The sequence below is a fragment of the Ranitomeya variabilis genome, chromosome 2, assembly GCF_051348905.1.
Source record: "Ranitomeya variabilis isolate aRanVar5 chromosome 2, aRanVar5.hap1, whole genome shotgun sequence".
Taxonomy (NCBI): domain Eukaryota; kingdom Metazoa; phylum Chordata; class Amphibia; order Anura; family Dendrobatidae; genus Ranitomeya; species Ranitomeya variabilis.
This window is the reverse complement of record NC_135233.1, coordinates 262,838,761-262,859,515: the sequence shown is the minus strand read 5'-3', so window position 1 is coordinate 262,859,515 and position 20,755 is coordinate 262,838,761. Positions and strand designations below refer to the sequence as shown.

At 45.9% G+C, this 20,755-nt stretch overlaps 1 protein-coding gene across 13 annotated transcripts in view; it reads right to left on the bottom strand.

Annotated features, from left to right (window-relative positions):
• The window catches only part of BRD3 (bromodomain containing 3), a 63,402-nt gene that overhangs the window by 2,805 nt on the left and 39,842 nt on the right, over positions 1–20,755 (bottom strand). For 10 of the 13 annotated variants that reach the window (XM_077284816.1, XM_077284813.1, XM_077284812.1 and 7 more), the window contains 5 exons: positions 3,245–3,616; positions 2,221–2,349; positions 1,473–1,664; positions 998–1,275; positions 532–851 (listed from right to left, as the gene is read on the bottom strand). In XM_077284816.1, the coding sequence (XP_077140931.1) occupies positions 532–851; positions 998–1,275; positions 1,473–1,664; positions 2,221–2,349; positions 3,245–3,616 (1,291 nt within the window). The remainder of the gene's footprint in view (positions 1–531; positions 852–997; positions 1,276–1,472; positions 1,665–2,220; positions 2,350–3,244; positions 3,617–20,755) is intronic. The other 3 variants (XM_077284819.1, XM_077284820.1, XM_077284822.1) reach the window with 1 other exon arrangement.

The following is a 20,755-nucleotide window of genomic DNA, read 5'->3' as shown; positions in this document are numbered from 1 at the left end:
TGAGCAGAAATGTTCTCAACGAGAAGCAAATTGTGAAAAGTTTAGATGTTAGAGCTCATGTGTGAAAGCAACAGATGGTGACAATCTATAGGACAGCTATATGTGATTTATGATGGCAGGCACACAGCTACCCAAAACTCTGCAGGAAAGTGATGGAAATGGAGATGATGAAGGGTAGTCTGAAATATGGAGGTAGAAGACACATCGGGAAGTAGGTAATCAGAGCTCCTCATCAGAAAGGTTAACGTGCACCCATGAGCAGAGACAATAATCAAAGGGGTCCTCCTCAGACATTATATTTAGGTGCCATTACAAGCACAATGTTTTGGCTGTAAAGGAGATGAATTACCCTGGATGGGGCTCTTGGCCAAAAAGGGCATCAGAAAAGCAATAGTGATATGGTATCCAAATCTGAACACCTATGGAGCCCACTACCAATTAGGAAGGAGGGGCCGCTATGGTGTCACAACAGTGGGATTCAGCCCTCCTAATAACCAGTGAGAATGTGCCTGTAGGCCTCCAGCTACTCACAGAAAGGCTTCCGCTGCTTCTTCTGTAGACAGGACTTGACGTATCGCTCCAGCTCCCGCAGGGTCGTTGGTTTCAATGTTTCAAAGTCAATTTCTATTTCGTCGGGGTTGGAATCTCTTAGGGAAGGCTCTCGGGATTGAATAATTTGAACCACACGGCCCAGTTTCTCCCCCGGGAGCCTGTTAATGTCCAGGCTGAGCTGCCTCTTCTCATCGTACGTCATGGGCAGACCCTCCTCCTCCTCCTCGGAGTAATAGTTTGCAGATGGAGGCTGCTTTCCACCTTTCTTCGGCTGTTTGCTGTGGGTGACAAGACACAGCCTAAATAAAGGGAGGGAAAATAATGTAGGCAACTGCTCGTGTGGTATAGACAGGGCAACACCACACTGCAGTGACACCAGGCATTAGTATCATGGGCAGAAGCCATGACATCTGGATGGATTACATATGGCGGGTTGAATGCGCACCTGTTGGCAGTCGGGGCGGGTGTGCTGGATGTAGTGGTCGCTGTCGTGCTGTTTGGCTTCTTGGCGGGAGCCTTTTTCGGAGGCAGCGGTTTTGCGGGCTGCACAGACTTTATCTTTTTCTCCTCCTCAGTTTTCATCTTGTGCTTTTCTTTTTCCTTCTCTTTCTCCTTGTCCTTTTTCTTCTTCTCCTTCTCTTTTTCCTTTTTCTCTTTCTTCTTCTTTGGTTTATTGACTGGCGCCTGGGACAACGCAGCCAGTTGCTCGTGTACGGCCTTTAGCTGCACAGAAAAACATGTCAGACTGAACACAAATGTAATACAACCCTCATCTAGACAAGTTTTTAGCCCATGGATGCATTAAAAAAACACACAAAAAAAAACCACCTGCAAGCAAGCAAATATCTTGAAAAAGCCAACATTTCTTCATGGGGATGCCAGATCTCAGTGGAGGAGGTTGTCCATTATCCATGTCTCACCTGCTCCTGTAGCTCGGCCAGACGTGTGGCGCGCTCCTCCTCAGAGTCTGAACTATCGGACTGGGAGGAGCTCTCCTCGCTGGTGTGACTGCTCTCCATGCTCTTACTGACCACCGGGGCCGCTGCTGGGGGAGGGGCGGGAGCCTCCACCGGCTCATCTGGCATCTTAGCGAATCTCATCTCAAAAACATCCTGAGGAAAGAGATCATGTCACAAACACATGCAGTGAAGAAAAGCATGGCACTTTTGGATACAAAGATGCACAAGTAGGATACTAAGTAAAGGATACTTGGCACTCATTAACCATGTTCAGCAGGAGTATTTTATTAAACATGGAATCTCCAGAAAAGAATAAGACGTTTCGGTCAACAAGACCTTCATCATCAGTCCTCTGGATCATGAGAAACTGCAAACGGCAGCGCAGAAGGGAAGTCTGCGGCATCCTCCGCTTAGACATAACATACTCCTGTTGAACATAGTTAATGAGTGCAAAGTATCTTTTACAAACACGCGCAGGTCATGAGCGAGAAGCTTCAGGAAAGAGGAGTAGCTCACGTCACCCACCTCACTGACCATTACATGCGAGAGCCACTGGCAACGACATAGGCGAGCGGGGTTCACATCTACAGGGGGGCTTATGTATAGGTTACTATATTGGGATGCACAGCTAATAATTGTGGTGTGGGAACTCACAGCATACAGTTAATATGAACGGTCCCAGACCCAACACTCAGGAGCTGCACTGTACCTGGAGCTTTCTGGCCATGGCGACCACCTCGTGATCGGGGGGATTGTACTTGTAACAGTTTGAGAACATTAACCGTATATCAGCTGCAAAAGCCTGCGCGTCCTGGTAATCCCGTCCGTCCATCTTCTTCTGTAATGAAAGAGGGGAGGTGTAACGAGGAATCAAAGGAAACAGCTGAAGGGGTCCAGGGCGATGACCTGGAGAAAAGCTGCAGGACAACCTGGGCTCCCACTACAGACCAAGCACCCAGGGGACACGCCACCTCCCCGATAGAATGATTGCTCTGCTACAAGCTGGCAAAGTGTGGAAGTTTTACTGCAATTCACCCATTGTTGAATTGATGAATACAGGGCCATGGTGCTTACATGGGTCAACAGTTTCAAGCACTGCATCAGTAAGGCTTTGTGCACACGCTGCGGAATGGTGTGCAGATTTTTCCGCACTGATTTTGATAAATCTGCAGGTAAACCACACTGCGGATTTACAGCGGAATTACCACGGTTTTTGTGTGGATTCCTATTGTGGAGGAGGTGTAAACCGCTGGAATCCGCACAAAGAATTGACATGCTGCTGCGGAATATAAACCGCTGCGTTTCCGCACGTTTCTTTCCATAGCATGTGCACAGCAGATTTTGTTTTCAAGATTTACATGGTACTGTACAAGGCATGGGAAACTGCTGCGGATCCGCAGTAAAATCCGCAGCGTGTGCACATAGCCTAAATCCAACTTTTACATCCAGCTGCTGAAATCCTGTCATTTCTAAATTAAAAGTTTTGCTGTAATGTACCAGTAAGGTGAAAGCAGTCACCCAGGAGATATTAGTGATGCCACTCTGTTTAGGATCGCCCAGTCTGCAGACAAATGTCATTTACGGTCAGCAAGCAGAGGTTTTTACTTATTTTTAGCTGAGCAATGCCAGACATTGTATTCCCCCAGATTCATCTCAAGCTATGTTTTACTTGTCCAAGACTGGAAAGGTCAAATGTGCACAAAGTGAAAGCAAAGTGTGAAGAGAGGACAAACCTTTACAGAGCTGAGGTCCATGGGATGTTTGATGATGTCGTGGTAGTCGTGCAGCTCCAGGGCCTCCGCGTCCACCGGTTTGTAGAAGGGCCAAGCGTAGGCGGCGTGCTTTTTGGAGAGCATCTCCTTCAGGATACTGTCGCAGTATTTCAGGTGCTCGGTCAGTTTGCCCTTCTTACCGGCATGCTGCGGGATCTCCCCATCCTCCAGATCCTTCTTTGGTGGTTTGATGGGGCGCCCGGTGCTCTCTCTCCTGTTTGCCACTTTAGCTTGTTTCGGATCAGAGATGGGCACAGGCGACTCACTGCGGCTGGCAGTTATGGCAGATGTGGTGGGGGTGGTGGTGTCCGCTTTTCTTTTTACACCTTTTTTCTAATTTAGAAGAAGAAGAGTAGGCACAGTCTGTGCAAGAGCAACAAGAAGCATCTGATACATGTGGTACAAACATAGAAACTCCAAGTAGCATCTGCTGTGTTCATTAATCCCCTACTGCCAAAGCCCATTTTTACCTCCTGACCGAGCCCCATTGTACAAATCTGAAAATATGTGGAAATAACTGGCGCTCCCACACATCCCAGTGACTCACCTACTTCAGAATAGTGATAAAATTAGGTCAATAAAACTTACAAAAATATGGGAAATTTGGTGAATTTTTTTTAATTTGCAATTTTGAAACAACTTCTGATGTTTGACCACACAAAACTTCATAAATAACTTTTTCCAGGTGTCCTCTTTACATCAGAGGCATGTTTAAAACACGTTTTATTTTGTTAGGCTTTAGGGTGAAGGGGTTCAAAATATTGACGTTTTAACTTTTCTGACAACCTGTTTTCACCTTCATGACCAGGCCAAATTTTATCATTCTGACCAGTGTCACTTTATGTGATAAAAATTCTGGAACGCTTCAACGGATCCCACCGATTCTCAGAATCTTTTCTCATGACATATTGTACTTTATGATGGTGGTAAAATTTATTCGATATGACTTGCGTTTATTTGTGAAAACATTGGAAATTTGGTGAAACTTTTGCAATTTTCAAGTTTAACTCTGATTTAAAGGTCATGGAAATTGTGTCACACAAAATAGTTAATAAGTAGACATGTGGGAAATGTTGCTTAGCACAATTTTTTGAAACTTTTTTTTGTTAGTAAGTTATAAGAAGAGAGAATATAGAAGTTGACCAGCGATTTCCCAATTTACTAACAAAATCATTTTATTTTTAGGGAACACCTCACATTTGAACTGACTGAGGGGGCCTTTATGACAGAAAATACAAAAAAGTCACACCATACTAAAAACTGCACCCATCAATGTGCTCAAAGAAGTTTATTAACCTTTCATGTGCTTCACAGGAATTAATGGAATGTGGAAGGAAAAAAAAATGATCATTTAATTTTTCTTTCACAAAATTTTTTACTTTTAACCCAATTTTCTTTTATTTTTGCAAGGGTTACAAGAAAATATAGACCCCAAAATTTGTTGTGCAATTTCTCCAGAGTTTGCCAATACCCCATATATGATAATGTAAACACTGTTAGAGTGCATGGCAGGGGCTTGGAAGAAGCGCCATTTGATTTGTTTTTATGTAAAATTTGCTTGAATAATTAGCGGCCGCCATGTCGCGTTTAGAGAGCCCCTTATGTGCCTTATTAGTGGAAACCCCCAACAATTGACCCCATTTTGGAAACTAGACTCCTCAGGGAATGGATCTAGATGTGTGACGAGCACCTGGAACCCCCAGGTGCTTCACAGATGTTTATAACGTTGAGCTGTAAAAAAAACAAAACAAGCCACATTTTCCCACAAAAAATCTACTTTTTGGCTTCAATTTTTTATTCTACAAAAGGGTAACAGAAGAACATGCACCATACAATTTGATGTGCAATTTCTTCTGAGCACGCTTATACCCCCATATGTAGTGGAAACTTACTTTGGAGGCACAATGCGAAGCTCAGTAGGTAAATAGGCGTCATATTGGAGTTCAAATTTTGCTGGACTGGTTTGAGGGTGCCATGTCACCTTGGTAGAGCCCCTGGAGGAGCCAGAAGAGCAGAACCCCCATAAGTGAACCAATATTACAAACTACACCTCAATTACCGTATTTTTCCGACTATAAGACGCACTTTTTCCCCCAAAAAATTGTGAGGAAAATGGGGGGTGCGTCTTATAGTTGGAACGTAGGCTTACCGGCATTGTGGTGGCGACAGAGGTGCGGGGATGATGTGGCGCGGTGACCAGTATGGCGTGAGCAGGGTCCCGTCCCCATTTGAGGTGAATCCGCGGCCCGGTATTGAAGGAGAGCAGCAGAGCTGGGTGAGTTACGGTTTTCCCGGTGGCGGCGGCCATCTTCCTGAGGCTGCGCGTGCGCAGATTTAGTTTTCTGCTTCCTGGGGCTTCAGGAAAATGGCCGAGGGAGGCCGTGCGTGCAGAGTTTGCAGATTGAGATCTCGGCTTCAGGAAAATGGCCGCCGCGATCTCCATCTGCGCACGCGAGGCCTCCCGCGGCCATTTTCCTGAAGCTCTGGGAAGCAGAGTACTGAATCTGCGCACGCGCGGCCTCAGACAGATGGCCGCCGCCACCGGGAAAACCGTAACTCACCCAGCTCTGCTGCTCTCCTTCAATACTGGGCCGTGGATTCACCTCAAATGTGGACCGGACCCTGCTCACGCCATACCGGTCACCGCACCACATCATCCCCGCACCTCTGTCGCCGCCACAATGCCGGTAAGCTTGCTGCCACCGGGAAAACCGTGACTCACCCAGCTCTGCTGCCCTCCTTCAATATTGCTGTGGCATCACCTCAAATGTGGAAGGGACCCTGGCCGCCACCACCTGGGGAAGTGACCGCACATCTGCCGCCGCCACAGCACTGCCGCAACCTCCCCATGGACACCAGGCCATGGCGTCGCCCACCTAAGCAGGATGGGACCCTGCTCAGGTGCACGCCGTTCCGCCCACCGCACCTCAGCATCACCTCACCTCTGCCACCACCATGCCTCCTGTGACCCTGCTCTGCCACTGCCTGCCCTCAGGTAAGAGATCTTAAATTCGGACAATAAGACGGACCCCCATCTTATAAAAAAATATTTTTTTCTGCAATTTTCACCCCAAATTTGGGGTGCGTCTTATGGTCCGGTGCATCTTATAGTCCGAAAAATACGGTAATGACAGCAATCTAGGGGAGCAGTGATCATATTGACACCACAGGTTTGTCACAGCATTTTACATTACCATTGGGAGGTGAAGATGCCCCAGATTTTACATTTTCCCACAGGGAAATGGGTAAAAATTGCACCAAAATGTGTCCCACAATTTCTGCTGGATGTAGAGATACCCCATATATGGCTGTACAGTACCGTTTAGCCACATGGCAAGACTCGGGAGGGACTGAGTGCTATTTGCCTCCTGGAGCGCAGATTTTGCTAGAATAATTTGCAGACTTCATATACAAAGCCCCTAAGTGCTAGAAGAGAAGACTTCCCCTCAAGTTACCCCATTTTGGAAGTTATACCCCTTTGGGAGTTTATCTACAGGTGTAGTGATAATTTTGACTACATAGGCGCTTGAGAAACAAGCAGCAGTGGATGTTGCAGAGTAAAAAATTACAAACTGCCGTTGTAGTCACCAGTACATTATGCCCAGCTCATACTTCTAGAGACATGCACCCGTAAATTAGGCAGGCCGTTATCACCAAATGCCAAACATGTGGACGCTAAATGTGGTTTGGACACACTTTGAGGCTCTGAAGGGTGGGGGCATTTGGATTTGGGAGTGCAGAATTTGCTGAATTTCATTTGGGGTGCTAGGAGCTGTAGAGCTTTTCCAGAACCTTTGTACTACCAAGTAACGTGGAAGCCCCCTACATTTCCATTAAGATGACAGACCTGAGTGAGAACTTGCTTTTTTTTTTTTTTTTTTTTTGTGGATTAAGCCCCGAAGCTTTTGTTGGGAATATTTTACACAACATTGGGGGATCACATTTATCCAGCGCTCTACGCTGAACACTTACATAGTGGTTTCCATCTAAGGCCAGGGTCACACTTGCGAGAAATTCGCACGAATCTCGCATCTCAATATCCGGCACTGCCACCGGCACTCGGACCGTTCAGCTGCATAGAAATACATGCAGCCGCACACTCCGGGTACGGAGACGCGAGACAAGTGCGAGTTTCTCGCAAGTGTGACCTCAGCCTTAATCTGCGTGTGACGTGATGAAGATGAAACTCCGAGGGATCCATTCATTATAATGAGGCAGCAGAGTTACTCTGGACTCCGTCTGGCCTCTGTTCAGCGATGTCTTTCAGAAGCGCACAAAATAGTAGTGGACCACACTTTTATGCGCGCAAATTGCAAACACTTGATTTTGCATCCCCATATTTAGACAGCCATAATTTCTCCATATTTCAGCAGAGTCATGTAATGGCTTGTTTTTTTGCTGGACGAGTTGACTTTTTATTGGTACCATATTCGGGCACATGATGTTTTTTTGATCGCTTTCTATTCCAATTTTTGTGAGGCAGCATGAACAAAAACTAGCAATTCAGGAAGTTTTTTCAGGGTTTTTATGCCATTCAACGTGTGGTTAAATGGATAAGACAGCTTTATTCTTCAGGTCAGTACAATTACAGCGAAACCACATTTATATTTTTTTTATGTTTTGCCGCTTTTACGCAAAAAAAAAACTTATAGAAAAAATATATTTTTGCATCGCTTTATTATGAGAGCTATTTATTTTTCTGCTGATCGAACTGTATGACGGCTTGTTTTTTGCAAAACAGAATGACGTTTTCAGAAATACAATTTTTATTTCTCCATTGCCTCATTGGAGTACACAGGAAATCATGGGTGTATACAGCTGCCACTAGGAGGCTGACACTATGCAATAAAAAGTTAGCTCCTCCTCAGTAGTATACACCCACAGACCAGAGCTAAGCTAGTCAGTTTAGCTTAGTGTTAGTTGGAGGTGGACATGGGTCTTTTACTAGACCCATATCTACCTCGGTTTTTGTAATTTTTCCCATTTTTCTTTTTCAGAGGGATCTTCAACTTAACTCTAGAGGAATACAGTTTGAAAAGTCACACTGTACTCCCACATAGAGACTGACTACAGCTTGAACTGCCACCCCGTATCCTCGTACGTCTATCCGGCAGGACCTCAGTCCTTAACACATGAAGTGTTTAGGTGATCCGAACATTGGTCCTGGCCCCGTCTCCTACCCATTGGCCCACCAGAGCCTGTCTGTTTCAGGAGGCATGGACAACCCACCAAGAGGCTCAGACGTCTATGGATGATTCAGACATCTTCAGAGATGGAGAGGTACATCCTTTTCTTCTCTCTCCATTAGGTTACTTTCCAGAGGTGCTGAGAAGATGAAGATGTGGATGAAGATGACTGAAGATGGAAGGAGTTTTTTTTTTTTTTTTTTAATCTCCACATCCCCCCCTTCCCCTTTTTTTTCCATAGGGCTTTGTGGGTTAGATTAGACCTTTGGTCTAAATGCCTCTCTGGGAGGGATTTTTACATGAGACAGGATTCAGATTAGATCTGTTAATCTATATGTTCCTGTGTGGACGTTACATGAAGCACAGGGTCCTTCTCGCTATATTTCCAGGCCTCCGAGATGCCCACCCCCATCTATCAATTCAGACCCCGCCTTCTGTGCGGCCTAGTCACAGTGGTTAGTTCTGCCCCCTTCCTTCCCATTTTTTTTTTTTTCCCCACCCAAGAGGGCTTTTTTCCGCCTGTTGCAGGCACACCCCTCTTCCTCCTTCAGTGACGCGGAAGCTGCGTGCCCCTTTCTCTATTAGAAGGCCCACCTCTTCCTCCCTCCGATCGCCATCTGTCGGCCCTTGAAATCAGAAGATGGAGTTTCTTCTCCAGGCAGTCCTCCTGCAATCTCCCTGCAGCCCCTCTCCTGAGGCAGGCATTACACCACTTTAGTAAAAAGGTGAGCTGCACCTAGTCCTCACTATTACAGTGTTGGGACCAACCGCCGGCCGAGTAAAAGACACCGTATCATCCAGCATTCTCCTTCTCATCTCCAAGCCCCAACTGTTCTGTCCTCAGGAGAGATAGCAGGACAGGACATACTACTGGACGTATGAGACAGTTATTCTGTCTAATGCTGTCAGGTATCCAGGCCTTGACCACAGCACAGACATACTCTCTCCTATACTCTTTTCCACCTGGTTCTGTCCACAGTGAGTCAGTCACAGGATTCTGACAGCCGTTTGCATCAGTGCTCAATCAGCTAGCCAAGATTCAGAAGCACCACTTACGAGGTACATCACTATCAATAGCAGCAGCCTTCTTTCCAGTGAATCAGACATGCTTTGGGTTGACCCCTGTGGTGGTACCAGTGGTCTGTCCCATACTTACGTGAGTCAGAAGCAACCTCTATCACGTACCTCACGTTAGCAGCGGTATCAGTGTTCTGTCCCATTTTCAGTGAATCTGATGTGCCCTGTATTCGTCAGTTGTGGATGACTGCAGCGGTGGTACTGGTTCATTTTCAGATGATTCAAGCGCAGATTCTACCACGTGTCTCATGTTCAATAATAGTGGGCAAGTCACAATTCACCATGTGCCTCTATATTGAGGAAACCAGAGTTCACGTTGTTCTACCCTTGAGCCAGTCAATCTACCACGAACCACATGGTTGATCACTGCAAGTGCCCAGTCAACTTTCAGGTAAGTCAGACACGCAGGTATCGGGTACCAAATGACAAGTAGATTTACCATCTGCCATGCGCTTTTTCCTATTTTCGTTTGCTCCCCAGGTACCTCACTCACCATCCAGTTCTTCGGACCTACCGCTATCTATCCAGTACATCAGGATCTCCAGCTTGGCGAACCGCATTATTGTTTACAGTGCTGTCCAAGTGCTCTACCCACTATCCAGTGCGTTACAGCTACCATATATGATTCACCAATTGTAGTTTAAGCATTCTGTTTCTTAGTGAGCCAGCTCTTACACTTACCATGATTCTCATGACTGATTGCAGTGCGATCCCAAGAGGCCTTGACCTATCTCAACACCTGAGCTCCCTGCCTGTTTGTCAGTACTTACCTCTTCTTCCTTTCAGATACCGGATAACGCAATGAGCACAAGAGCCTTTCAGCTCCGGCATTCGATTTCTGAACATCACAGGAGCAGGTTCCCCCTCTGGCAAGGATTAGATCGGATGACATCTTACTCTTTGCAAGCACTGACCATTGTACGACTGCTGCTCCAGGCCTGGATCCAATGTAAGAGCATTGTGAAAACAAGTTTTTTCCTTCGGCAAGAACCGTATCATTATTTAGAGCCATATTTTGATATTCTCTCCCGATTATTACATTTTGTTTTCCAGGCCCACCTCTGTGTCACCCGGCCAACCCGGTCCAATCTACAATATGCCTGGCTATAGTTGACCCCGTGGTATACAGGTCAGCTCTCGTATCCAGCCGGCTTCCGTCTCTTTTCCGTAGCCTATGCCAGTTATGTTGTTGCTGGCACCAGGCATCATCCCAGGGGTCCCCACCCACACTATCTTGAAGGGTGGGTCCTCCCTGTACATAATACTCTTTATTGGTGGTGTTCTTTCAGAGTTCAACTTTTACTAGTTTCACCATCATCATTGGTTGTGTTGTAATCATACCAAGGTAAATGGACACAGGCACACATGCCCCCTTTCCCTTCCCAAATGGTCCAGGCCGGATAAACATCATATGGAAGGTTTTTTTTGTGTCAAGCTTTTTTCTGGATTCCAGGTGCTCCTTCCCATGGCCAACTTCACAAGGAGTTGGCTGATCTCCTCCCACATGTTGCGTGGCTTACTACAGCTATTCAGGGACTTTCCTAATTTATTCCTGTTCGAAATGGGAAGGTTCCTTTTTCTCTGTTGGGGTTCGACGGCTCATATACTGATGTGCCTTACAATGCCCATGACAACTTTTACCATAGTCTCTATGACTATCCTCATCCCAGTACACTTCAGTTTGCCCCAGTGCATTTCTCCCGGAATGCAGAGACTCCTTGATTCACTGCCACCCCTAGGGGTGGCCATCGGCCTAGCCATTTTCTTAGCATCCCTGCAGGGATCTCACATTGAATCCAGGGCTGCTCTCTCTCTACATCCTGTGATATGCTTTGCCCTTAGCAATCTGCCGCTCCGGTTTCATTAGGTCAAGTTCGCACTTTGTTCAACACAATCTCTATTTTTCCGGAACAAGCTGTCTCAAGTGCGCAGCACTCCTTCTTGAAGACTTCTCTATTTTCCTTCTCGGAACTCCATTACTCTGACTTCCCTCCTGTGCTTTCTTTCGCCGGTGTTTTTCCTCTTAATCTTGCCTACTGGCAGGTTCGACCCGCATGCCTCATAAATAGTTCATTCAGACAGAGGAAGGTTCGGGACGCCTGGAGTCTTTTGGATTCTCAGCTAAGAACCTTAAGTTCAGGGTCGCAGAGCTTAGAATTGCCTGCAGTTTAATTGTGCCCTCCTTTTTTCATTTAGAGCCCAGAGTGGTAGTTTTCCTCCATTTATTTCCCCTTCCATGTAAGAACCCAGGATTCTCTCGACTTCCCAGCCGTTCCGCCATCTGGGTCAATCTCGGCAGAGGCATCTGGTCATGAATGGATCAGAGTCCGCCGAGTGGTCCACTGTTGACTACGTTCTTGCTACTTCTTAGGCTGTGTGTACACGATGCGCATTTGCTTGCAGAAATTTCTGCAAGGTTTCTGCATTTCTTGCCAGCAAAAAATGCTGCAGAAAAATACGCTGTTTTTGGTGCGTTTTTCATGTACTTTTTTCTTGTGCATTTAATGAGTCAAAACCACAAAAAATTGACATGCTACAGAAAAAAAAACGCACTGCAAATACGGACAGAAATTTACTGATCATATGAACAACACTTCAGAATTGTCATTGAATTACCTTGCATAAGTATTTCATTGCCTTTTTGGACCATTTACACGTGGAGAAAACGCATCAAATACACAACGTGCGCACATAGCCTTAATCTGCAAAGGGCCTTCGATATGAAAAGGGGTTGTATCATAAGATGTTTTTTTTTCATAGTCGTTTTCATGGAGCATGCCCTCCATCATGGCGAACAGATCCAGGGTGCTATACAAAGTTGCTTTCAGTTCGGTTCCAGCCCCCTCGACTCAGCGGTTGCACTCCAGTACGTTCGCAGTGGCCTACCGCTCAGGTTCTTTCTTTTCCGCTTGCATTCTACTATAATTGTGGTAGTCTACCTCCTCACAGTCTCCACTTGGAAACTTCTGTATCTGTTTTTTTCAAATCTATCACCTTGTTTTCTTCAATTTAACTGTTTCCAATTTAGTTTTTCACACCCTGCTAGTGAACTGCAACACCAAAGCTCCTGTTCCTGCACTCACAGCGCAATTACGATTAAAGTATAGAATTCCCTTTTATTTTCCCTTTTCTCCCCTCCTTGTTGTCGGGCCTGGAGCCTAGTTTGTGGTTACTCGACCCCCTTGGGGCAGGTTTCAGTTTTCCTTTCAGGGAAACCAGTTTCTCATTTCATTTGTTCAAATTTTCCAGGGGAGTGCATACTTACTTAATTCCTAGCAGCCTCCTGTGCATCTTTGGGGGAGCCCACTTTTTGGGGTCAAACAGTTTACTGCATTCCTTCTAGCAGTTTCTTGGAATCCTTTGTATCTGGACAGAGTGCGTCTCAGCGATCCTTCTGTCGAGAAGTTTCTTCAGACGCTTTGTTCTTCAGTATAGATCTGCTTTAACCCCTTAACGTCCAATGATGGACAGAGTCTATCATTGGACGCCTCCCCTTGCTTGGTGCAGGCTCCGGCGATGAGCCCGCAAATGACAGCTGATCTGACAGCGGCATTTAACATGAATGCGCAGGAAGCGCATCATTACCTCCTCCTATCGGCACGCGTGTCACATGACTGCAGGTCGCTGATGGGTTGGCATGACAACAGCAGGAGACCCCTACGGTTGTCAATGCCGGATAGCTATGAGAACACCCAGTGGTCGGCACTCATAGCAAGTGAAATATTCTGCTACATGCCGGTGATCTGACCATCCCCTGCATGTAGCAGAGACGATCGGGTTATGGCAGCTTCTAGTCTACCATGTAGACTATTGAAGCATGCCAAAAGTTTAAAAAAAAAAGTTTTTTAAAACTATTAAATACAAATATAAAAGTTCAAATCACATCCCTTTCACCCCATTTTTTTTTAAAAAAAACAAAACTAAAAAACAAAAAACAACCAAATACACATATTTGGTGTCGCCAATTTCAGAATCGCCCGATCAATTAGAATTAATCCAATCTGTAAACGGCGTAGCGAGAAAAAAAAAAAAAAAAAAAATATCGAAACGCCAGAATTATGTTTTTTTTGGTCGATGCTACATTGCAATAAAATGCAATAACGGTTTATCAAAAGACAGTATACACACCAAAAAATGTCAGATCGGCGCGCAAACAATAAGCCCTCACCCGGCCCCAGATCCCGTTTTTTTGTTTTTTTTTAAACAAACTTTGAAAAAAAATTTCACCATTTTAAAAATTCACAGACACCAAACGTGTCTAGGTTTTTTTTATGACCTGGAGAATCATAATGTCAAGTCAGTTTTAGTATTTAGTGAACACTTAAAAAAAATTGTAATTGCACTTTTGCCAATTTCCATGCATTTGGATTTTTTTTTCCTCCATATTCCAGTACACGATATGATAAAATCAATGGTGCCATTTAAAAGTACAACCTGTGCCGCAAAAAACAAGCCCTTACGGCCATATTGGTGATCGCTGTGGGAAGGGGAGCAAAAAATGGAAAAGTAATCAAGGAAATACTCCTGGTCCTAAATGTGTGTACGTGTGTGTGTGTGTACGTGTGTGTGTGTGTACGTGTGTGTGTGTGTGTGTGTACACCGTATTTTTCGGACTATAAGACACACCTGATTATAAGACGCACCCCCAAATTTGGTTAAGAAAAAAGAGAAAAAAATAATTTTTTACGTTAAATGGGGGTCTGTCTTATAATGCCAGTGTCCGTCTTACAAATCATATGTCCCTCATCCTGGTATCTATATAACCCCCATCCTTGTGCTGGCACATGCCACCCTGTGCTGCTGTCAGGCACATGACCAACCCCCGTGTTCACTATATGCCCCCCTATACTGCTGGCAGACACATGCCCCCCCTGGGTCACTATATGCCCCCCTGTGCTTGCAGGCACATGCCCCCCCGGTCACAATATGCCCCCTGTGCTGCAGGTAGGCACATGCCCCCCTGTGCTGCAGGCAGGCACATGCCCCCCTGTGCTGCAGGCAGGCACATGCCCCCCTGTGCTGCAGGCAGGCACATGCCCCCCAGTCACTATATACCCCCCCTGTGCTGCTGGCAGACACATGCCCCCCCTGTGCTGCTGGCAGACACATGATAAAATAACAAACACTTAACTCACCTTTCCCTGATGGCTCCGTGCTCACAGCTCTTCGATTGCGCTTCCTGTTTCCCAGGCATCGGATCATGTGACCTGGGCACACAGTGCTGTCATCACTGTGCTGTGCCGATCACATGATCGGATGTCAGCACAGACAAGAAGCGCAACCGAGGAGCTGTGAGCACGGAGCCATCAGGGGAAGGCGAGTTAAGTGTTTGTCATTTTATCATGTGCCTGCCAGCAGCACAGGGAGGGGGAAGCATGTGCCTGCCAGCAGCACAGGGGTGGGCATATAAGAGTGACCGGGGGCCATATCCATGATGGGAGTGGGGGGGAGAGTGCAGGCACATGTAATATTCGCTGCTCCCCTGTGAATCAACTCGGCAAAGGTTCAGCACTGAGGTGATGGACAGCAGGTGCAGTGAATATTACATGAGGCTAATGAGCAGGAGCACAGAACCTCCTGCTGTCTCAGCAGCCTGCAGGCAGCCCACCCCAGCCCCCTGACACCACTCCAGAGCCGCCCCCCCCCCCCCCCCCCATCCTCTACAGCACGGCACACAGATTCGGATTATAAGATGCACCCCCCACTTTCCCCAAAAATTTTGGGGAACAAAAGTGTGTGTATATATATATATATATATATATATATATATATATATATATATATATATATATATATATATATATATATATATATATATATATATATATATATATATATATATATATATATATTTTTTCACACATATATACACACACACACACATATACACACACATACATATATGTACACATATACACATATAAATATGTGCATATATACATATACACACTATATATGTGCGCATGCATAAATACATACATACATGTAGGATGTTCGTTCAGTGGTTTAATTTTGTAGGAAAAAAAAAAGCAGATCACAGACATGGCACAAAACTAGTCATTTCAAATGGCTACTTTCGGGCTTTAAAAAACAGTAAAAGAAATCAAGAACAAAAAATGTGGTAGTCAGTAATGGTTATTTTTGTAACCAAGCATAGGGTAAAAATTATGGAGTCACTCAATTATGAGGGAAGAAATTATGGAATCTTGGTGCTTTGATGTCTTCCAAGGTCTACCAGTATGTTTGCCTTTTAACAACCTTCACATGTTGTTTGTGTTTGGTCCAGATTTTAGACACAGCAGACTGTGAACAACCAACATCTTTTGCAACATTTCGTGATGATTTACCCTCTTTTAAGAGTTTGATAATCCTCTCCTTTGTTTCAATTGAGATCTCTTGTGTTGGAGCCATGATTCATGTCAGTCCACTTGGTGCAACAGCTCTCCAAGGTGTGATCACTCCTTTTTAGGCCGGAGTCACACTACAGCGAGATACGGCCGAGTCTCGCAGGTTAAAACCAAGCTCTGGCACCGGCACTGTGGAGTGGAGCGTGCAGCTCCATGTATTGCTGTGCGGCTGCACGCTCCGCTCTGGAGTGTCGTGCCAGAGCTTAGTTTTAACCTGCGAGACTCGGCCGTATCTCGCTGTGTGTGATCCCGGCCTTAGATGCAGACTAAGAAGTAGATCTAATTTGATGCAGGTGTTATTTTTGGGTATGAAAATTTACAGGGTGATTCCATATTTTTACCCTATGCTTGGTTACAAAAAGTAACCACTACTGACTACCACATTTTTTGTTCTTGATTGCTTTTAGTGTTTCTTAAACCCAGAAAGTTGCCATTTGAAATGACTTTAGTTTTGTGCCATGTCTGTGATCGGCTTTTTTTCTACAAAATTAAACAACTGAATGAACATCCTCCAAAAAAAAGGTTATTACATAGTTTTTGCCAGGGGTTGTATAATATAATATTTTTATTAGATTTGCAGGAACGCAGCACCATATACATATGGCGTATGTCAGAAGGGTGTTAGATTAATTCAGGGTTGTAGTGACTTAAAGGGAACCTGTCACCTGAATTTGGCAGGACCGGTTTTGGGTCATATGGGCGGGGTTTTCGGGTGTTTGATTCACCCTTTCCTTACCCATTGGCTGCATGCTGGCCGCAATATTGGATTGAAGTTCATTCTCTGTCCTCCGGAGTACACGCCAGTACATGAAAGGTGAATTAAACACCCGAAAACCCCGCCCATATGACCCAAAATCGGTCCCGCCAAATTCAGGTGACAGGTTCCCTTTAAATGAAAAGCCTCCAATCTCCTAACCCAGGAATTCATGGAAAGTGGAATGAATAGTGAAATTACATTCAACTAAAATGTTTTAGCCCCAAATTTTTCATTTTTACAATTGTAAGCAGAAATAATGGGCAATTACTGAAGAGGAAAATACCCCACGTGGTTGGTAACTACAGTTAATGCTGTTGGCTTGGAAGGGAAGCAACACTATTTGGCTTTTAGATAGATTTGTTTGGGGTGGTCTGCAAGTCACCACTTGTAGAGCCTCCAAGGTGCCGATATAGCAGAAAACCCCCAAAGTGACAGCATTTTGGAAACTACACATCTCAGTATTCATCAGGGGTACTGAGCATTTATACCCCCACAGATTCACCGATTTACCATCGGACGCCTGGAAAATGAAAAATCAGATTTCTTACAATAATGATTAGACCTTGATCATTTTGCTTCATATTTACCAAGACTAAAGGGAGCGGGCACCCCCTAATTGATAACACCATTCGTCCAAGTACAGCAATACCACATATGTAGTCCAACACTTATTTCGACACAGCAGGGCTCAGAGGACCAGGAGCACCAGTTGCTTTTGGGGCCAAGAGTTTCCTGGAACAGTATCTTGGTGCCATCTGCAGACACCCCCCCCCCCCATCTGTGGTGCCAAAACAGCAGAAATCCCCAATTTGCAAGTTACATTCAGAATCAGTGGTGAGTGTACTGACTATTGACCCCACTGGCGTTTTCCAGAAATAGTAAGTGCGCAGTAGAGGTTGAAATTTTAGTGTAGGGCTTGTGCCTCTGGAGAAACGCGCCCCATAAATTGGTGGGTGGTCCAGGAATCTAATAATGACTCATCTCAACACGAGACTGGGAGAGTGATATTTCCCCAATCAGCTGAAAACTGCTCCAGCAAAGCCCATCTAAGTGAAGTATGGGTTGAATACAGCAGCAGCTCACCTGTACATTGCCTGGGGGGACGCTGCAAAGGGCTGCAGCACATTCACGTCACTGGGAGATAAAGCACAGTCTCGCCTGTGGCCTAGTGTGTAGGGCTGCCGTGTTCCACCCACAAGTTGCTTCAGACTCAGCCGCCACTGATCTCATTTTGATCACCCAACAGGTAGAGAGCTCAAATGAATAAACCTGGAACACCCCTTTAAATGCATTATCCCCTCTGCAGCCATGCCGTATGTGTTGATGTTAGCTGTGGTTTGGGAGTATGTACACTGCATTGTTTTTGCGAGCCATGTTGCGTCTCCAGCACCTTTGGAGCTACTAGTGACATGAAAACCTTTTCCGTTAACAGATGACAGATCTAATTGGGGCTTGGTTTTGGCGGGACAATTTTAAATCTTATGGGTGCCATTTGGGGAAAATTATTTTAAATCTCTTTATTCCGATTTTTGGGAAACAGAACAAATTAATAAGCAGCAAATCAGGAATAGTTGGGGTTTAAACGCTGCTCACTGTGTGGTAAATGCGAGGATGACTATTCTTCCACTCACAGGAGCATGGTTGGGTCCTGCTGATAGCAGGAATTTACAGGCCACCGCACAATATGCTTTATAGCCAGTGTGAACATGCGTTTATGTGCTGCATTTATACCAACTTAAACCAAGTCAATTTGTGTTTCTCAGTATTTTTTCATTTTATGCAAGCCGGGGTGTGGATTCCCTTCCTTGAGCTGAGTTAACAGCTTCCCAAGGCTAGGGTCCACAGTTTGGGACCCGGTCCTTTGTCTGCCCAGTCACACACTGACGTCAACTTTGACACATGACAAGGTTTTTAATGTTAGACAGTGTAGGACCATCCCAGACGGCATCACCTTGGCAACTGTGGGATGGCTTTTATGCTATTTAAAAAAAAAAAAAAAAAAGATTTTTGTGTACTCACCGTAAAATCCTTTTCTCCGAGCCAATCTTTGGGGGACACAGGACCATGGGTGTTATGCTGCTGCCACTAGGAGGACACTAAGTAAACACAGAAAGAATAGCTCCTCCCCTGCAGTATACACCCTCCTGCTGGCTCTCAGTGAACCAGTTCGGTAACAAAGCAGTAGGAGCTTAATATTTAACAAGGATGAACTGTGTCAAAAACCAAGTTAACTCAACAAAAACCAAAGCCAATAGGCTAACAGGGTGGGTGCTGTGTCCTGCAATGATTGGCTCGGAGAAAAGGATTTTACAGTGAGTACACAAAAATCTCCTTTTCTCCTATGCCTCATTGGGGGACACAGGACTATGGGACGTCCTAAAGCAGTACCTGGGTGGTACTTGCACCCACAAGTTACAGATGCGGCACAGCCGCCTGCAAAATTTGTCTGCCGACGTTCGCATCTGCCGAGGCCTGAGAGTGAATATGGTAATGTTTTGTAAAGGTATGCAGGCTGGACCAAGTCGCAGCCTTACAAACTTGTGCTGCCGAAGCTTGTGCCGGATGGCCCAAGACGCACCCACTGACCGAGTGGAGTGAGCCTTAATCCCTGCTGGGACAAGAAGACCTCTGACTCGGTAGGACTCCTGAATAGCCGAACAGATCCATTTGGCTATTGTCGCCTTGGAAGCGGGAAACCCTTTCCTCGGTCCTTCCGGGAACACGAATAGGACATCTGACTTGCAGAAAGACGCTGTCCGCGAGATGTATCTCCTAAGAGCTCTCACTAAATCCAGTGTGTGAAGGGCCTTCTCGATGCGATAGACTGGTGCCGGACAGAGTGACGGTAAGACAATCTCCTCGGAGATGAAAAGAGGATACAACTTTCTGTAGAAAAGAGGGGAATGTCCTCAAAACCACCTTATCCTGATGAAAATTCAGGAACGGAACTTGAGAGGACAGAGCCGCCAGCTCAGGGACTCGTCTGATAGAGGTGACCACAACTAGAAAAGCAACTTTCCATAGAAGGAGAGACAGGGAAACCTCCTGTAGAGGTTCGAAAGGAGCCTGTTGCAAAACTCCAAGGACCAGATTAATATCCCATGGTTCCAACGGCATCCTATAGGGGGGCGCCCGATGGGAGACTCCCTGAATAAACGTCTTGACCTGTAATCTGTTGGCAATCCTGCGTTGGAAGAGAACAGACAGGGCTGAGATCTGCCCCTTGAGAGAACTAAGGGCAAGAACCAAGTCCAAACCCGTTTGTAAGAACTCGAGAATGGAAGGGATGGAAAAATGTAGAGAACGTCCTCGGTCGCTACACCATGAAAAGAAAGTCTTCCAAGTGCGATGATAGATACGCATAGACGTAGACTTTCTAGCGTTGATCATGGTAGCTATGACTTCTGGAGAGAAACCTGCCTGGGTTAGGACCCAGGACTCAACGGCCAAGCTGTCAAACACAGGGCCTCTGAGTTCTGGTGGTAAAAGGGACCTTGAGATAGCAGATCTGCGCGATTCGGTAATCGCCAGGGAACGTCGGCAACTAGTTGAACTAGTTCCGAGTACCACACCCGGCACGGCCAATCTGGAGCAATCAGGATTACCGGTACCCTCTCCGCTCTGATTTTCTTGATGACTCTCGGTAGAAGAGGAAGCGGGGGAAATATGTAAGGAAGCCGAAAATTATGCCACGGGAGTACAAGAGCATCTGCCCCGATGGCTGCCGGATCGTGGGACCGAGCCATGAAGTCGGGAACCTTGGAATTCAGCCGTGAGGCCATCAGATCCACGTCCGGGGTTCCCCAATGACAGCAGATCTGGTGGAAGATCCCCGGAGTCAAAGCTTTGCCGACTGAGGAAGTCTGCCTCCCAATTGGCCACTCCCGGGATGTGAACCGCAGAGATCATTGAGCGGTTTTCCTCGGCCCATTGGAGGATGTGGCCTACTTCTGTCATGGCCGCCCTGCTGCGGGTTCCCCCTTGGCGGTTGATGTATGCCACTGCAGTGGCGTTGTCGGACTATATCCTGATTGGGCGACCTGCT